This window comes from Aquarana catesbeiana, linkage group LG01 (genome assembly GCF_042186555.1).
Source record: "Aquarana catesbeiana isolate 2022-GZ linkage group LG01, ASM4218655v1, whole genome shotgun sequence".
NCBI lineage: Eukaryota > Metazoa > Chordata > Amphibia > Anura > Ranidae > Aquarana > Aquarana catesbeiana.
The window spans coordinates 85,253,320-85,266,977 of record NC_133324.1 but is presented as its reverse complement, the minus strand read 5'-3'; the positions used below and the strand labels follow the sequence as shown (position 1 = coordinate 85,266,977).

Genomic DNA, 13,658 nt, shown 5'->3' with positions numbered 1-13,658 from the left:
TGTATGGACATTCTGGCATTGCCACATGCCAATGAAAGCTGGAGTTAAGTTTGTATATCAACTGCTCTAGAGGCCAATAGGAAGGGGTGGAAAAACCTAGGTGGACTTATAAGAACCTTAGATTGTACGTTTCTTGAGATTCAGTTCTAGGACGCCAGCGGGCGGCGCGCTCTGTGATTGGTGTCCTCCGCACACTGATGATCACAGATTGCGGCTGTGATTGGACACAGCTGATCACGTGGTAAACAGATGCCAGTTATTGCCACTCCTGTCCTCATGCTAACGGCGTGATGAAGGGTGAAAAGAGCCAATAACTCATGGGACATGTACACTGATAATCGGGGCAGTCCCAGCAGCGCTGCCAATCTGTGCCACCTCATCTGTGTCTCCTATCAGTGCAGCCTGTCAGTGCCCATCAGCGCACATCAGTGAAAGAGAAAAATTACCTGTTTGCAAAATGTTATTACAAACGATGAAAAAGTTTTTTTTTTTTTTTCCCCAAAATTTTCGGTCTTCGTTTAGCAAAGAATAAAAAAAATGCAGTGGTGAGTAAAAACCACCAAAAGAGGTTTTGGTGTGTTTTTTTTTTTTTTTTTTTTTTTTTTTTTCAGTGCGACAGCGCTGAAAGCTTGCCTGGGCAGTAAGAGGGTAAAAGTGCCCAGTAGGCAAGTGGATCTAATTAAAGTGTGTGTGTGTGTGTGTGTGTGTGTATATGTATATGTATATATGTGTATATATATATATATATATATATATATATATATATATATATATATATATATATATATATATATATATATATATATATATATATATATATATAATATGTGTGTGTGTATATATATATATATATATACGTACACACCCCTGTTAAAATGTCAGGTTACTGAAGTGTAAAAAAAAAAAAGAGACCAAGATGAATCATTTTAGAACTTTTTTTTTTTCCACCTTTTTAATGTGACCTATAAACTGTAGAACTCAATTGAAAAACAAACTGAAATCTTTTTTTTTTTTTTTTTTGGGGGGGGGGGGGGGGTTAAGAAAAAATAAAATGTGGTTGCATAAGTGTGTACACCCTCTTATAACTGGGGATGTAGCTGTGTTCAGAATTAAGCAATCAAATTCAAACTCATGCTGAATAGGAGTCAGTACACACCTGCCATCATTCAGTGCCTCTGATTAACCCCAAATAAAGTTAAGCTGTTCTAGTAGGTCCTTCCTGACATTTTTTTTAATGGCATCCTACAGCAAAAGTCATGGTCCGCAGAGTGCTTCCAAAGCATCAGAGGGATCTCATTGTTAAAAGGTATCATTCAGAAGAAGGGTACAAAAGAATTTCAAGGCATTAGATATACCATAGAACACGTTGAAGACAGTCATCATCAAGTGGAGAAAATATGGCACAACAGTGACATTACCAAGAACTGGACATCCCTCCAAAATTGATGAAAAAACAAGAAGAAAACTGGTCAGGGAGGCTGCCAAGAGGCCTACAGCCACATTAAAGGAGCTGCAGGAATATCTGGCAAGTACTGGCTGTGTGGTACATGTGACTGTAATCTCCCCCGTAGTCTTCATATGTCTGGACTATGGTGTAGAGTGGCAAGACTGAAGTCTTTTCTTACGAAGAAAAACATCCAAGCCCAGCTAAATTAACACATCTGAAGTCTCCCAAAAGCATATGGGGAAAAATTTATGGTCAGATGAAACCAAGGTTGAACTTTTTGGCCATAATTTCAAAAGATATGTTTGCAAAAACAACACTGCAAATCACCAGAAGAACACCATACCCACTGTGAAGCATGGTGGTGCCAGCGTCCTGCTCTGTGGCTTTTTTTTCTTCAGCTGGAATAGAGGCCTTAATCAAGGTAGAGGGAATTGTGAACCGTTCCAAATACCAGTCAATATTGGCACAAAACCTTCAGGCTTCTGCTAGAAAGCTGAACATGAAGAGGAACTTCATCTTTCATCATGACAACGACCCAAAGCATACATCCAAATCAACAAAGGAATGGCTCCACCAGAAGAAGATTAAAGTTTTGGAATGGCCCAGCCAGAGCCTAGACCTGAGTTTGATTGAAAATCTGTGGGGTGATCAGAGGAGGACTGTACACAAGAGATGCTCTCGCAATCTGACAGATTTGGAGTATTTGCAAAGAAGAGTGGGCAAATATTGCCAAGTCAAGATGTGCCATGCTGATAGACTCATACCCAAAAAGACCGAGTGCTGTAATAAAATCAGAAGGTGCTTCAAACAAAAATATTCGCTTAAGGGTGTGCACACTTATGCAACAATATTTTATTTTTACTTCCCTTCATCTAAAAGATTTCAGTTTGTTGTTCAAATGAGTTGTACAGTATTTCAGTCATAGAAACCTGACATTTTAACAGGGGTGTGTAGACTTTTTATATCCACTGTATATATAAAAAAAAGTGTGGTGTGTGTATCTGTGTATATATGTGTGTGTGTGTGTGTGTGTTATATATATATATATATATATATATATATATATATATATATATATATATATATATATATATATATATATATATATATATATATATATATATATATATATTTATATTTATATATATTATGTGTGTGTATATCTGCGGAAAATAACGATTAATTCCTCGATTAATCATTCATTTTTTTTTTTGCTCGATCAAAATAGTTTTGATCGGTACTCGCCTCTCCGCCGGCTTCAGGGAGTTCCATCGGAGATCCAGTGACATCATGGACATCAGTGTCACTGGTCTCCTCCCCCCTTCCCCAAGTGCCTCTGTCTGCTAATGAAAGCCCGTCTTGCGGAGCTTTCTGAAGCACCGAGTAGCTTCCACCCGGCGTTCATAGTATCTGTTACTACAGCCGGACGGTTTGATGCATTTGGTGGGACGCAGGCAAGGCTGCATTTGGTGGGACACAGATCTGTATGTGCGTTATAATTAATTGATTATAAAAAAAAAAAAATTGATCAAATTGAAAATTTTAATCAGTAACAGTATGTGTGTGTGTATGTGTATATGTATATATATATATATATATATATATATATATATATATATATATATATATATATATATATATATTATATAATATATAATATAATATAATATATATATATATATATATATATATATATATATAATATATATTGTGTTGCTGCCATCAGACATTTTTCCTGGTGGGTTTGATATCATGGCCATCACTGTCCGCAGTGGTTGCACCCTCCAACTCCCCAGGTCACTACAAGACGTGGTGGTGCGGTGATTATCAGGAGGAACCACAGAGCCATTCCAACCTTTCATGGCAGCATCACCCAGAGCTCTTAAACTTTTGCTTGATGAGCAAGTATTGCTTTTCTATAATGCTGGGCTGCTGGTTTGTTGTTTTGCCTAGAGACAGGGTCACTTTAAGCAGATGGATAGAGTACCTCTTTAAGATACTGGGGATATAAATGTGAAAATGACAGATCAGGCTGAGTTGAGCCCTGTGATTTTCCTGGAATGCAGGAATATTTGGATGAGAAAAGCCAGAGCCAACTATGCAACTGGCAGTGCAGTCAGCATGTAATTAAAAAGTCGGCTACATAATCCCTTGTTTATAAGCTGCACAGTATATATACTCATATGGCTTGGGCTGCAGTTGTCGGTGTAGTCTGATATCCGTATACACTGCTGTAAGGTTTGCACACCTGATACACACTTATGTTCTGTCCCATTCAGGGGGAACTATAAATTCTGCAAACCACGTTTTACCTTCTCGCTTCATAGGGCCTCCTATTATGAGATCTCTGTGGATGACGGCCCCTGGGAGAAGCAAAAGAGCTCTGGACTGAATGTGTGCACAGGGACTGGATCCAAAGCCTGGTAATTTTATTGGCATATAAAAGTAATGGGCACTTCACCCAGACATGTAGGACCAGCGAATGCATATATTACATGGATTGCAGAGTTAGAAGTAGGGGAGAGAGTATGAAAGTAGACTTACCCTGTACATTGCAAAGGGTTAAAGTAGTGAACTATAGACCCAACTTTTTTTAAAAAAATTGGATAATGTAGATGGGGAGAAGGTTAATAACCCTTGTCGGGTATGTTTTTTGTTTGTTTTTTTTTTTTTTCTTTTTCACCATCTGCATCCCATTGGGGAGATTTGCCTTCACTGCCTGTCCCATAGCCAGATGGAAAGTGAGAGCAAATCCCCTGGAAATTAAGGGAATCCCTTGGAGCCCCCCAGGTCACCAGAACTAGTGTTCAAGGGAAGATTTCCCTTGGATTACTTTTCTGGGGACTACCAAAAATATGGGATTTTTTTCTTTTTACTCGCTTTCAATGATGATGGTAAACAGGACAAACGGAGAGGGTGAATCTCCCTAATGGGGGCACAGACAGCAATAAAAACCTAATGGGTGTTCTAATACCTCTCCACTCTATCCAAAACTACAAAAAAGTTTTGGCTTTTGTTATACTTTAGGTTATTGTAGACGAGATACAGATTCATACATGTGGGGAACCACTAATTACAAAATAGCTGGAGTTCTTAATCCCTTCCCTGTAATTAAAAAAGAACTCAGCTGTCAGGAGCCTATGGTGCAGTCACTGCTATATTATCAAAACTGAAAATTACGTGCATTTGCAATTAATCTGACATCTGAGTCCTGGTGATTTTCTTTATTTTGAAGGATAACCCTTTAAATGTATAAATTTATATTTTTAAAAGTTTAATGATTAACCAGCATATCCTTTATTAACTGTTATTGTGAAGATCTACATTCATCTGAGGCTTGTTGTTCTAAGAAAGGAGATCATATGACTGGTGTTTTTTTTTTTTTTTTTTTTCGTTGCCATTTTTTTTTATTGTTTAAAAAAAAATATATGTATCCGAAACTTGTTTGATATATAGATTGATATATTTCTGTTTTGTCTACCCAAATTATTAGTGGGGACACATACAATAGAATTTCAGTCATGAGGGATAGCTTTGAACAATCTCTGATTTTTTAAAGTCAGTTTTTTTTTTCACTAAGGGAATTTCGCTCTTCCTGTCCCAGTGATAACTATTATCAAGAGGCACTAACCCTTCCACATCCCAATGTTTAAGTGTATTTAAACCCAAAAGTGTAAAATACTGCAGCTTACTAGTCCTTCGATGGGGTGGCTGCATTAGCTTTTTGTGTTGTAGTGATTTTTTTTTTTTTTTAAATAATTGAGCAACATTTGAATCGGAATCACTCAACATGCATCCTTGGCTCTCAGAACTTGCTGATCACTGTTTGTCGTCTGATTAAAGCTTCTTTATGTTTCAGGTCTTACAATATAAACAAGATGGCGCCACAGACTGTGAAAGAAATACTCCAGATCGGTAAATGGATTCAACAAATATAGGACAATTTTGTTACAATATAGCCAAGCCAGTTTATACTTTTTAGAATACTGATATTCTAGATAATGGGTCATTTCTTACAATATAGCTAGGTTTATGCCTTTTTATAATACTGGAATACGAGATAATGGGATAAGTAGCTTACAATGTAGACAATTTGTTTTTATATAATACTAGTCTTGTGTTAAGACTCAATTTCTGATTATTATTATTATTATTATTATTATTAATAATTATTATTTTATTATGAATTTACATAGCACTAACTGTTTGCTCAGCACTTTACAATCTAAAGGGAGACAGTACAGGTACAACACATCTCAATACAAGGAAAGTAGGAGAGCCCTGCTCTATTTTTAGGTAGAGGCAGGATATGCTTCCGTAAAGAGATGAGTTTTCATGGATCACTTAAAGTCGGACAGATTAAGGTAGGGAGCTCCAGAGGATGTGAGAGGCTCTGGAAAAGGTGAGGCGAGCAAGGGAGAAGATAATTGGGGAGTTAGAGAGCAGGAGGTCTTAGGAGGAATGAAGTATACAAATTAATATTATATATTAATGTATATTATCTGCTATACTAGTATAGCAGTTAAGACTGTCACCAGTCTTGACTACTCAACTAATAAAGGTCAATTATTTTGATTACCATAACAACCTCTGTTTTATTAATATGGAACCAGGTTAGTGCTAAAGTCTGCTAATTTCCAGTAAGATCAGGACCACCCAGAGGACCTCAATGTGCACATGGGGAGAATGAGCAGATCTTATGTAGCTAGACTTCTACTTTGTTTCCTGACACTTTTGTATAGCTTATCAGTTATTTTATTGTTCATCAGTTAAAAGCCACAAGAATTTGAATCTGACATTGGACAGCGACTTCATAGAGAGAGGTGAGTTTGTACAGATTTCACATAGATGGTCTGTCCTGCATGCATTGCCATAAATGAAAACTTGGTGGAAAAGGGTCATCTCGTTCAGAGGGGACAGTTATGTTTTTTCCTTTTTTTTGTTTTTTTTTTTTTTTTTGTTTTTTTTTCTTTCTTTATTTTAAATATAGCCATAGAAAAAAAGTTCTGGGGAAGCTTGATATCCATGTTTATATTTGTACTGAATTGGATTTACGTCAGCTGCACCACTTAAGGTTTCTTTTTGTATCTGAAGCTCTTTAAACCGGGCCTTACTATTCCTTTTTTGTCGTCCTTTGTATACTGAAAATTGATAAATACATTTTTTTTTTTTTAATTCTTTATCTGGGGAAGCAGCAGTCAGGGAGTGTTTTAAAATGGAAGTAAAGTCTCGTTACAAAAAACCAAACTACAGGTTAATGTCATACTGCATACTATCACATTATGATACTTACCTGTAAAGCGGATCCCTCCAGCGACGCGCTGACAGGGCATCCATCTTCACCCAGTCTTCCTTTCGGATTTGTTTGCGCACTCCAGCTGTTTGAAGGGCCAAGCCGCGATGACACGATCGTGACACAGCGCTCTGAAATGACGGCATACTCCAATGTGCCTAATTCAGTGCGCATATGCTGGTGACATCACCGGCAGCTACAAATGTGACTCCTATACAGTGCATATTTAGGAGATATTCACTCTACTTCAGGGGCAAAGGTAGAGCACATGGCACCCGGGGCGGATCCTATATCTGGAACCCCCCCACATTACAATGTAAAAACACCCACTGTGCCCCCTGCATACCTCTGCATCCCCCAATATCTTTGTCACTACTATGTACCCCCTCTCCACAACTGCACCTCTGGACTCCTTTACATTACACAGCCCCTCTGGAACCCCTGCATGTTACATAGACAGCCCCCCCTCCCTTCTTTCCTACCTTATCATGCAGCCAGAGGGAAAGACACAGCAACGCTGAACAGAGGAACTGCTGGCGTTATTTTTCATATTAACAAGCTAATTATTGGTTGCTAGGACCACCTAGCAACCAATCACCTGCTGGTTAACTCCAGCAGTTCCTCTATTAAGCGCTACTCCACTGTCTCTCTCTCTCCTCGTGTAGTATAGGAGGAGAGAGTGTCTTCTTTCTTCTGCACCGCTCGGCTGGCTCTGGATGTCACCCGGGTATTGGTAAGCTGAGTTTACTACCACTTTAACTGATCTGGTCAGACACATCCCCCGCAATAAGCATTAGACTGGGAGAGCAAAAAGCATTTCCACTTAGAGAAATACCTTTCCAAAGAGAATACATTAAAATTTATTGCATGCAGGACTACAAGGCTTTAATCACACGGATGTAATTGGGCATAAAATAATAGAAATAAAGGGCCGTACTTGTTTCCCAGCAACAGGAAATTGGCATGTTTTATGCCTGATTCCAACCGCGCGCACGGTGCCTAAAAACTAAGAAGGGTGTGACGATTTGTGGTCTATCAAAATGTTGGTTTTGACTACTTTTTTTTTTTTTTTTTTTTTCTTTTCTTTTCTTTTTTTTCCAGTTACCAATGAATATAATGACTCTTTGATATTCAACCCAGAGGAGCAGAAGATGTTTTTCAGTGTTCGGGAGCCAATTGCCAACAGAGTTTTCTCTAGTAGCTGGCAGTGTGGATTTACCTCCAAGTAAGTGTTGCTCTTTTAGTGTCCCTTTTAGACACTACTGTATGGACTACAATATGTACACTGATCTGTATTATTCATATTTTGGGTATTTGGGAGGTGCTTCTGATTCAGATAACAGACTAACATTTCACAACACCAAGAAGGATGATTACAGCCGTGGCCGTTTTTGAGACTTACACAAATATTAATTTTCAGTCTGCTGCCTCCAGTTTTTATGTTGACAATTTGCATATACTCCATAATGTTATGAAGAGTGATCAGATGAATTGCAATTAATTGCAAAGTCCCTTTTGCTGATCCCAAAAAAAGCATTTCCACTGCATTTCAGCCCCATGTCAGTGGTTCTCTCTTTAACAAAGGTGTCAGTGTTGACGAGGACAAGGTTGGAAATCACTCTGTAATGCTGATTGAGTTAGAATAACAGACTGGAAGCTTTCAAAGGAGGGTGGTGCATGAAATCATTGTTCTTCCTCTGTTAACCATGGTTACCTGCAAGGAGACATGTGCCGTCATTATTGCTTTGCACAAAAAGGGATTCACAAGCAAGGATATTGCTGCTACGAAGATTGCACCTAAATCAACCATTTATCGGATCATCAAGCACTTGGGAGAGGTTCAATTGCTGTGAAAAAGGCTTTAGGGCGCCCAAGAAAGTCCAGCAAGCACCAGGACCGTCTCTTACAGTTGATTCAGCTGTGGGATCAGGGCACCACCAGTTCAGAGCTTGTTCAGGAATGGCAGCAGGCAAGTGTGAGTGCATCTGCACACACAGTGAGGAAAAGGCTTTTGGAGGAGAAGAAGAGCAGCAAAGAAGTCACTTCTCTCCAGGAAAAACATCAGGGACAGACTGATATTCTGCAAAAAGGTACAGGGATTGGACTGCTGAGGACTTAGATAAAGTCATTTTCTCTGATGAATCCCTTTTCCGATTGTTTGGGGCATCCGGAAAAATCCTTGTCCGGAGAAGAAAAGGTGAGCGCTACCATCGGTCCTGTGTCATGCCAACAGTAAAACATCCCGAGACCTTTCATGTGTGGGGTTGCTTCTCAGCCAAGGGAGTGGGCTCCCTCACAATTTTAGACACAAATACAAAACAGAAGGGTGACAGGTCCACTAATGGCACTTCTACCATTTATGTTGATTAATTCAGACCACATGCCACTCACCCTAGTTGGGTGTTGCTGCTGTAGACAGGCCGACTAGACAAAAAAACGTAGGGGAAACCTCAGGAAGTGAATAGGCTTCTAAGGCAGCAAAACCGCCTTAGTAGCCGCTTCACCTCCTGGGGTTCACTCGTCTGAGGTTTCCCCCACGTTTCTTTTTGTCACTCACAATTTTGCCTAAGAACACAGCCATGAATAAAGAATGGTACAAAAACATCCTCAGAGAGCAACTTCTCCCAACCATCCAAGAACAGTTTGGGGAAGAAAAATGCCTTTTCCAACATGATGGAGCACCTTGCCATAAGGCAAAAGTGATAATTAGGTGGCTTGGGGAACAAAACATTGAAATTTTGGGTCAAAGGCCAGGAAACTCCCCAAACCTTAATCCCATTGAGAACTTGTGGTCAATCCTCAAGAGGCGGGTGAACAAAATAAAAGCATGATGGCAAGCAAGTCAGCCAGCTTAAAGCAGAACTAAACCTTCCTATTGTTTTACAGTCAAGGAAACTGCCATCTTGGCCTCTGATCCACAGTTGCCGTAGTGCTGCACATGTAAACAGTTATGACACCAGACATTTGACGGCTTGACCGTTCAGATGAGTGCTCAAGCACCTATAACGGTTATTAGAAAGTATTTTTTATCAGTGTGTTGCAAAGGCAGGTGCTCAATGTACATGGAATAGTAAGGTACCTGCATCCTAAAACATAATAAGATTTAACCACTTAACAACCGGCCCATAGCCAAATGACGGCTGCAGGGCGGTTGCTTAACTCTGGGAGGACGTCATATGACGTCCTCCCGGAATTCCCCTCTCGCGCGCCCCCTGGGGCGCGCACCCGAGCACATCCGTGACCGCCAGGTCCAGAGGACCCGGCGCATCACGGATCCCGGTAAATGGCCGCTGATCGCGGCCGTTTACCATGTGATCGCTCCGTCAAATGACAGCGCGATCACATGTAAACAGACCGGCGTCATCTGATGACGCCGGTTCCTCTCCTCCCCTCCTGTGTACCGATCGGTACACTGGAGGAGAGGGGGATGGATGGCTGCAGCGCTGTGGGCTGGATGTGTAGTGCCCACAGCGCTGCACAGAGACATCCAGCCATCCATCCATCCATCCATGCTCAGCCATCCCTTCTGCTGTGCAATACTCTGCAAAGCCCCCATAATACTCTGCAAAGCCCCACATTACTCTGCAATACCCCCATAATACTCTGCAAAGCCCCCACAACACTCTGCAAAGCCCTGCATTACCCCGCCATACCCCGCCATACTCTGCAATACCCCGCCATACCCAGCCATACCCTGCCATGCTGAGCCATGCTCGGCTGTACTCGGCCCCTGTATGTGGCCAAGCTGTGGAAGTCTCACACATGTGGTATCGCCGTACTCAGGAGGAGTAGGAGAATCTATTTTGGGGTGTCATTTTTGGTATGTACATGTTATGTGTTAGAAATATTGTATAAATGGACAACTTTGTGTTAAAAAAAAAAAAGTGTTTTAACCACTTCCCGCCCGCCGTCATACAACGTCCTTGACTTTGTGCGGGGATATCTGAATGATGCCTGCAGCTACAGGCATCATTCAGATATCAGCTTTTTCACCTGGCGATTCCCTACACCATAAGAACGATCATAGCGGCTGTTCCACTGCTTGATCATTCTTACGGGAGGCGAGAGGGGATGTCCCCCTCCTCCCGCGCTTCTACCGACTCACAGCTACGATCGAAGCCAGGATCGTGTTTTTTTTTTTTTAATCTCAGGCTTCCCAGCCTAGAGGTGAGATGTGGGGTCTTATTGACCCCATATCTCACTGTAAAGAGGACCTGTCATGCCATATTCCTATTACAAGGATGTTTACATTCCTTGTAATAGGAATAAAAGTGGTCAAAAATTTTTTTTTTTTGGAAAAAAGCATCAAACTAAAATAAATAAAGTAAAATGAACAATAAAAAAAAAAATTAAAATTTTAAAGCGCCCCTGTCCCTGGGTGCTCGCATGCAGAAGCGAACGCAAACGTAAGTCCCGCCCACATATGAAAATGGTGTTCAAACCACACATGTAAGGTATCGCTGCGATCGGTAGAGCGAAAGCAATAATTTTGGCCCTAGACCTCCTCTGTAACTCAAAACATGTAACCAGTAAAAAATTTTAAAGCGTCGCCTATGGGGATTTTTGAGTAGCAAAGTTTGGCGCCATTCCACAAGCGCGTGAAATTTTGTAGGGTGACATGTTGGGTATCTATTTACTCGGCGTAACTTCATCTTTCACATTATGCAAAAACATTGGGCTAATTTTACTGTTTTGGTTTTTGTAAAGCACAAAACAGTTTTTTTTCCAAAAAAAAGCGTTAAAAAAATTGCTGCGCAAATACCGTGCGAGATAAAAAGTTGCAACGACCGCCATTGTATTCTCTAGGGTCTTTGCTAAAAAAACATATATAATGTTTTGGGGTTCTAAGTAATTTTCTAGCTAATAAATGATGATTTTTACATGTAGGAGAGAAATGTCAGAATTGGCCTGGGTGCTCCAGAACGCCTGAAGGTGCTCCCCTGCATGTTGGGCCTCTGTATGTGGCCACGCTGTGTAAAAGTCTCACACATGTGGTATCGCCGTACTCGGGAGTAATAGCAGAATGTGTTTTGGGGTGTAATTTGTGGTATGTATATGCGGTCTGTGAGAAATACCCTGCTAATATGACAATTTTGTGGGGAAAAAAAAAAAGTAAAAAAAAAAACCTCGATTTTGCAAAGAATTGTGGGAAAAAATGACAACTTCAAAAAACTCACCATGCATCTTTCTAAATACCTTGGAATGTCTTCTTTCCAAAAAGGGGTCATTTGGGGGGTATTTGTACTTTTCTGGCATGTTAGGGTCTCAAGAAATTAGGCCGTCAGTACTTCAGGTGTGATCAATTTTCAGATATTCGCACCATAGCTTTTGGACTCTATAACTTTCAAAAAGACCAAATAATATCCACCGATTTGGGTTATTTTTTACCAAAGATATGTAGCGGTATAAATTTTGGCCAAAATATATGAAGAAAAATTACTAATTTGCAAAATATTATAACAGAAAAAATGTATTTTTTTACAGATTTTTCGGTCTTTTTTCTTTTACTGCGCAAAAAATAAAGAACCCAGCAGTGATTAAATACCACCAAAAGAAAGCTCTATTTGTGTGAAAAAAAGGACAAAAATTTCATAAAGATACAGTGTTGCATGACTGAGTAATTGTCATTCAAAATGTGAGAGCACCAAAAGCTGAAAATTGGTCTGGTTAGGAAGGGGGTTTAAGTGCCCAGTTGTCAAGTGGTTAAACAAGAAGGGGGAAACAGGGGTACCATACCAAGTAAACTCCTGTTGCTCCCCATTTCCATCTTGAATGATATGTGTTCTTTGAAATAACAATGCACAGGACAGATCTAGGTTTCTGGTAGGCTCAACCAGTGTTTTTTTTTTTTTTGTTTTTTTTTTTTTTGTTTTTTTGTTTTTTTGCATTTATCAGATGTTATGCTTTCAATGGTCTATTAAAGAGACCTAAAGGAAGTAAATATGAGGAAATGTATTGTTAGAAAACGTATTAAAGTGTGTTCTGTGGAACCTAACATCTATATTTATATCCCATAGGGTGTGTGTGCGATCACGATGCTGGGATGCTTGCATGGTGGTGGACGGAGGAACATCTTTTGAGTTCAACGATGGCGCTATAGTATCTATAACCATGAACAAGGATGACGCACTGTGTACAGTACTGCTGGATGACTAACCAGCACATAAGGGACATCTAGAGCTTCAGCTGCAGGAGGGCACTCAATGCTGCCATGTATCCCTGTCTCTGGTGATAACCCTCAACTCAGGACACTAAAAATGACTTGGTTATCAGTTCAGCATTACTGACCGGAATCGCTTAATAGTTCAGCTCTGCAAGATAATAGTAGCACCCTGCAGACTGAACTTTGCAGATCTGATCACTTGTGTGGGCGTCTACAATGCTGTTCAAGCTGTGAATCTAGATATACCCACAGCTGCACCACATACTATCCACCCACACTGATGCCAAGCTCACATGACCGCTGTAATGCTGTCGTTGAACTGTTGTAGATTTGTAAAAAGATATATACTTTTGCCACTTCTAATGCAATTTTGATAGCTTGTCTGCCTTTTGCATCAAGCTATTTTTAGCTGCTTTTTTGTTTTTCTCGTGGAAACAATCATTGGACATTGGGGCCATGTACCAACTGAATTTTGCTGCCTCCTAATTACAGCCTTTTGATAAAAATTGTTCCTATATATAAAATATATACATTGTTTGAACTTTTTGTAGTCTTGAGTACTTTCTATAATGCACTAAAGGAGCATTTTTGTGGTTAACTTCACAAATGAAGTCATTAGTAGATGGGCTATCATTGTGATCTGCAACACATAAATAAGGACATGGTTCAGGTTTGTCCACTGCCATGGGTTTAGGGTTGCCTACAGGCTGGAGATTCGGGGTCCCAGCGAATATTCGTGCAGATTTGTTTGGGTC

At 40.0% G+C, this 13,658-nt stretch overlaps 1 protein-coding gene across 5 annotated transcripts in view; it reads left to right on the top strand.

Annotated features, from left to right (window-relative positions):
• The window catches only part of NADK2 (NAD kinase 2, mitochondrial), a 54,756-nt gene extending 41,312 nt beyond the window's left edge, over nucleotides 1-13,444 (top strand). For 3 of the 5 annotated variants that reach the window (XM_073621236.1, XM_073621218.1, XM_073621244.1), the window contains 5 exons: nucleotides 3,727-3,870; nucleotides 5,307-5,362; nucleotides 6,217-6,270; nucleotides 7,842-7,965; nucleotides 12,758-13,444. In XM_073621236.1, the coding sequence (XP_073477337.1) occupies nucleotides 3,727-3,870; nucleotides 5,307-5,362; nucleotides 6,217-6,270; nucleotides 7,842-7,965; nucleotides 12,758-12,896 (517 nt within the window). In that variant the 3' untranslated portion in view covers nucleotides 12,897-13,444. The remainder of the gene's footprint in view (nucleotides 1-3,726; nucleotides 3,871-5,306; nucleotides 5,363-6,216; nucleotides 6,271-7,841; nucleotides 7,966-12,757) is intronic. The other 2 variants (XM_073621252.1, XM_073621227.1) reach the window with 1 other exon arrangement.
• Nucleotides 13,445-13,658: the final 214 nt, after the last annotated feature.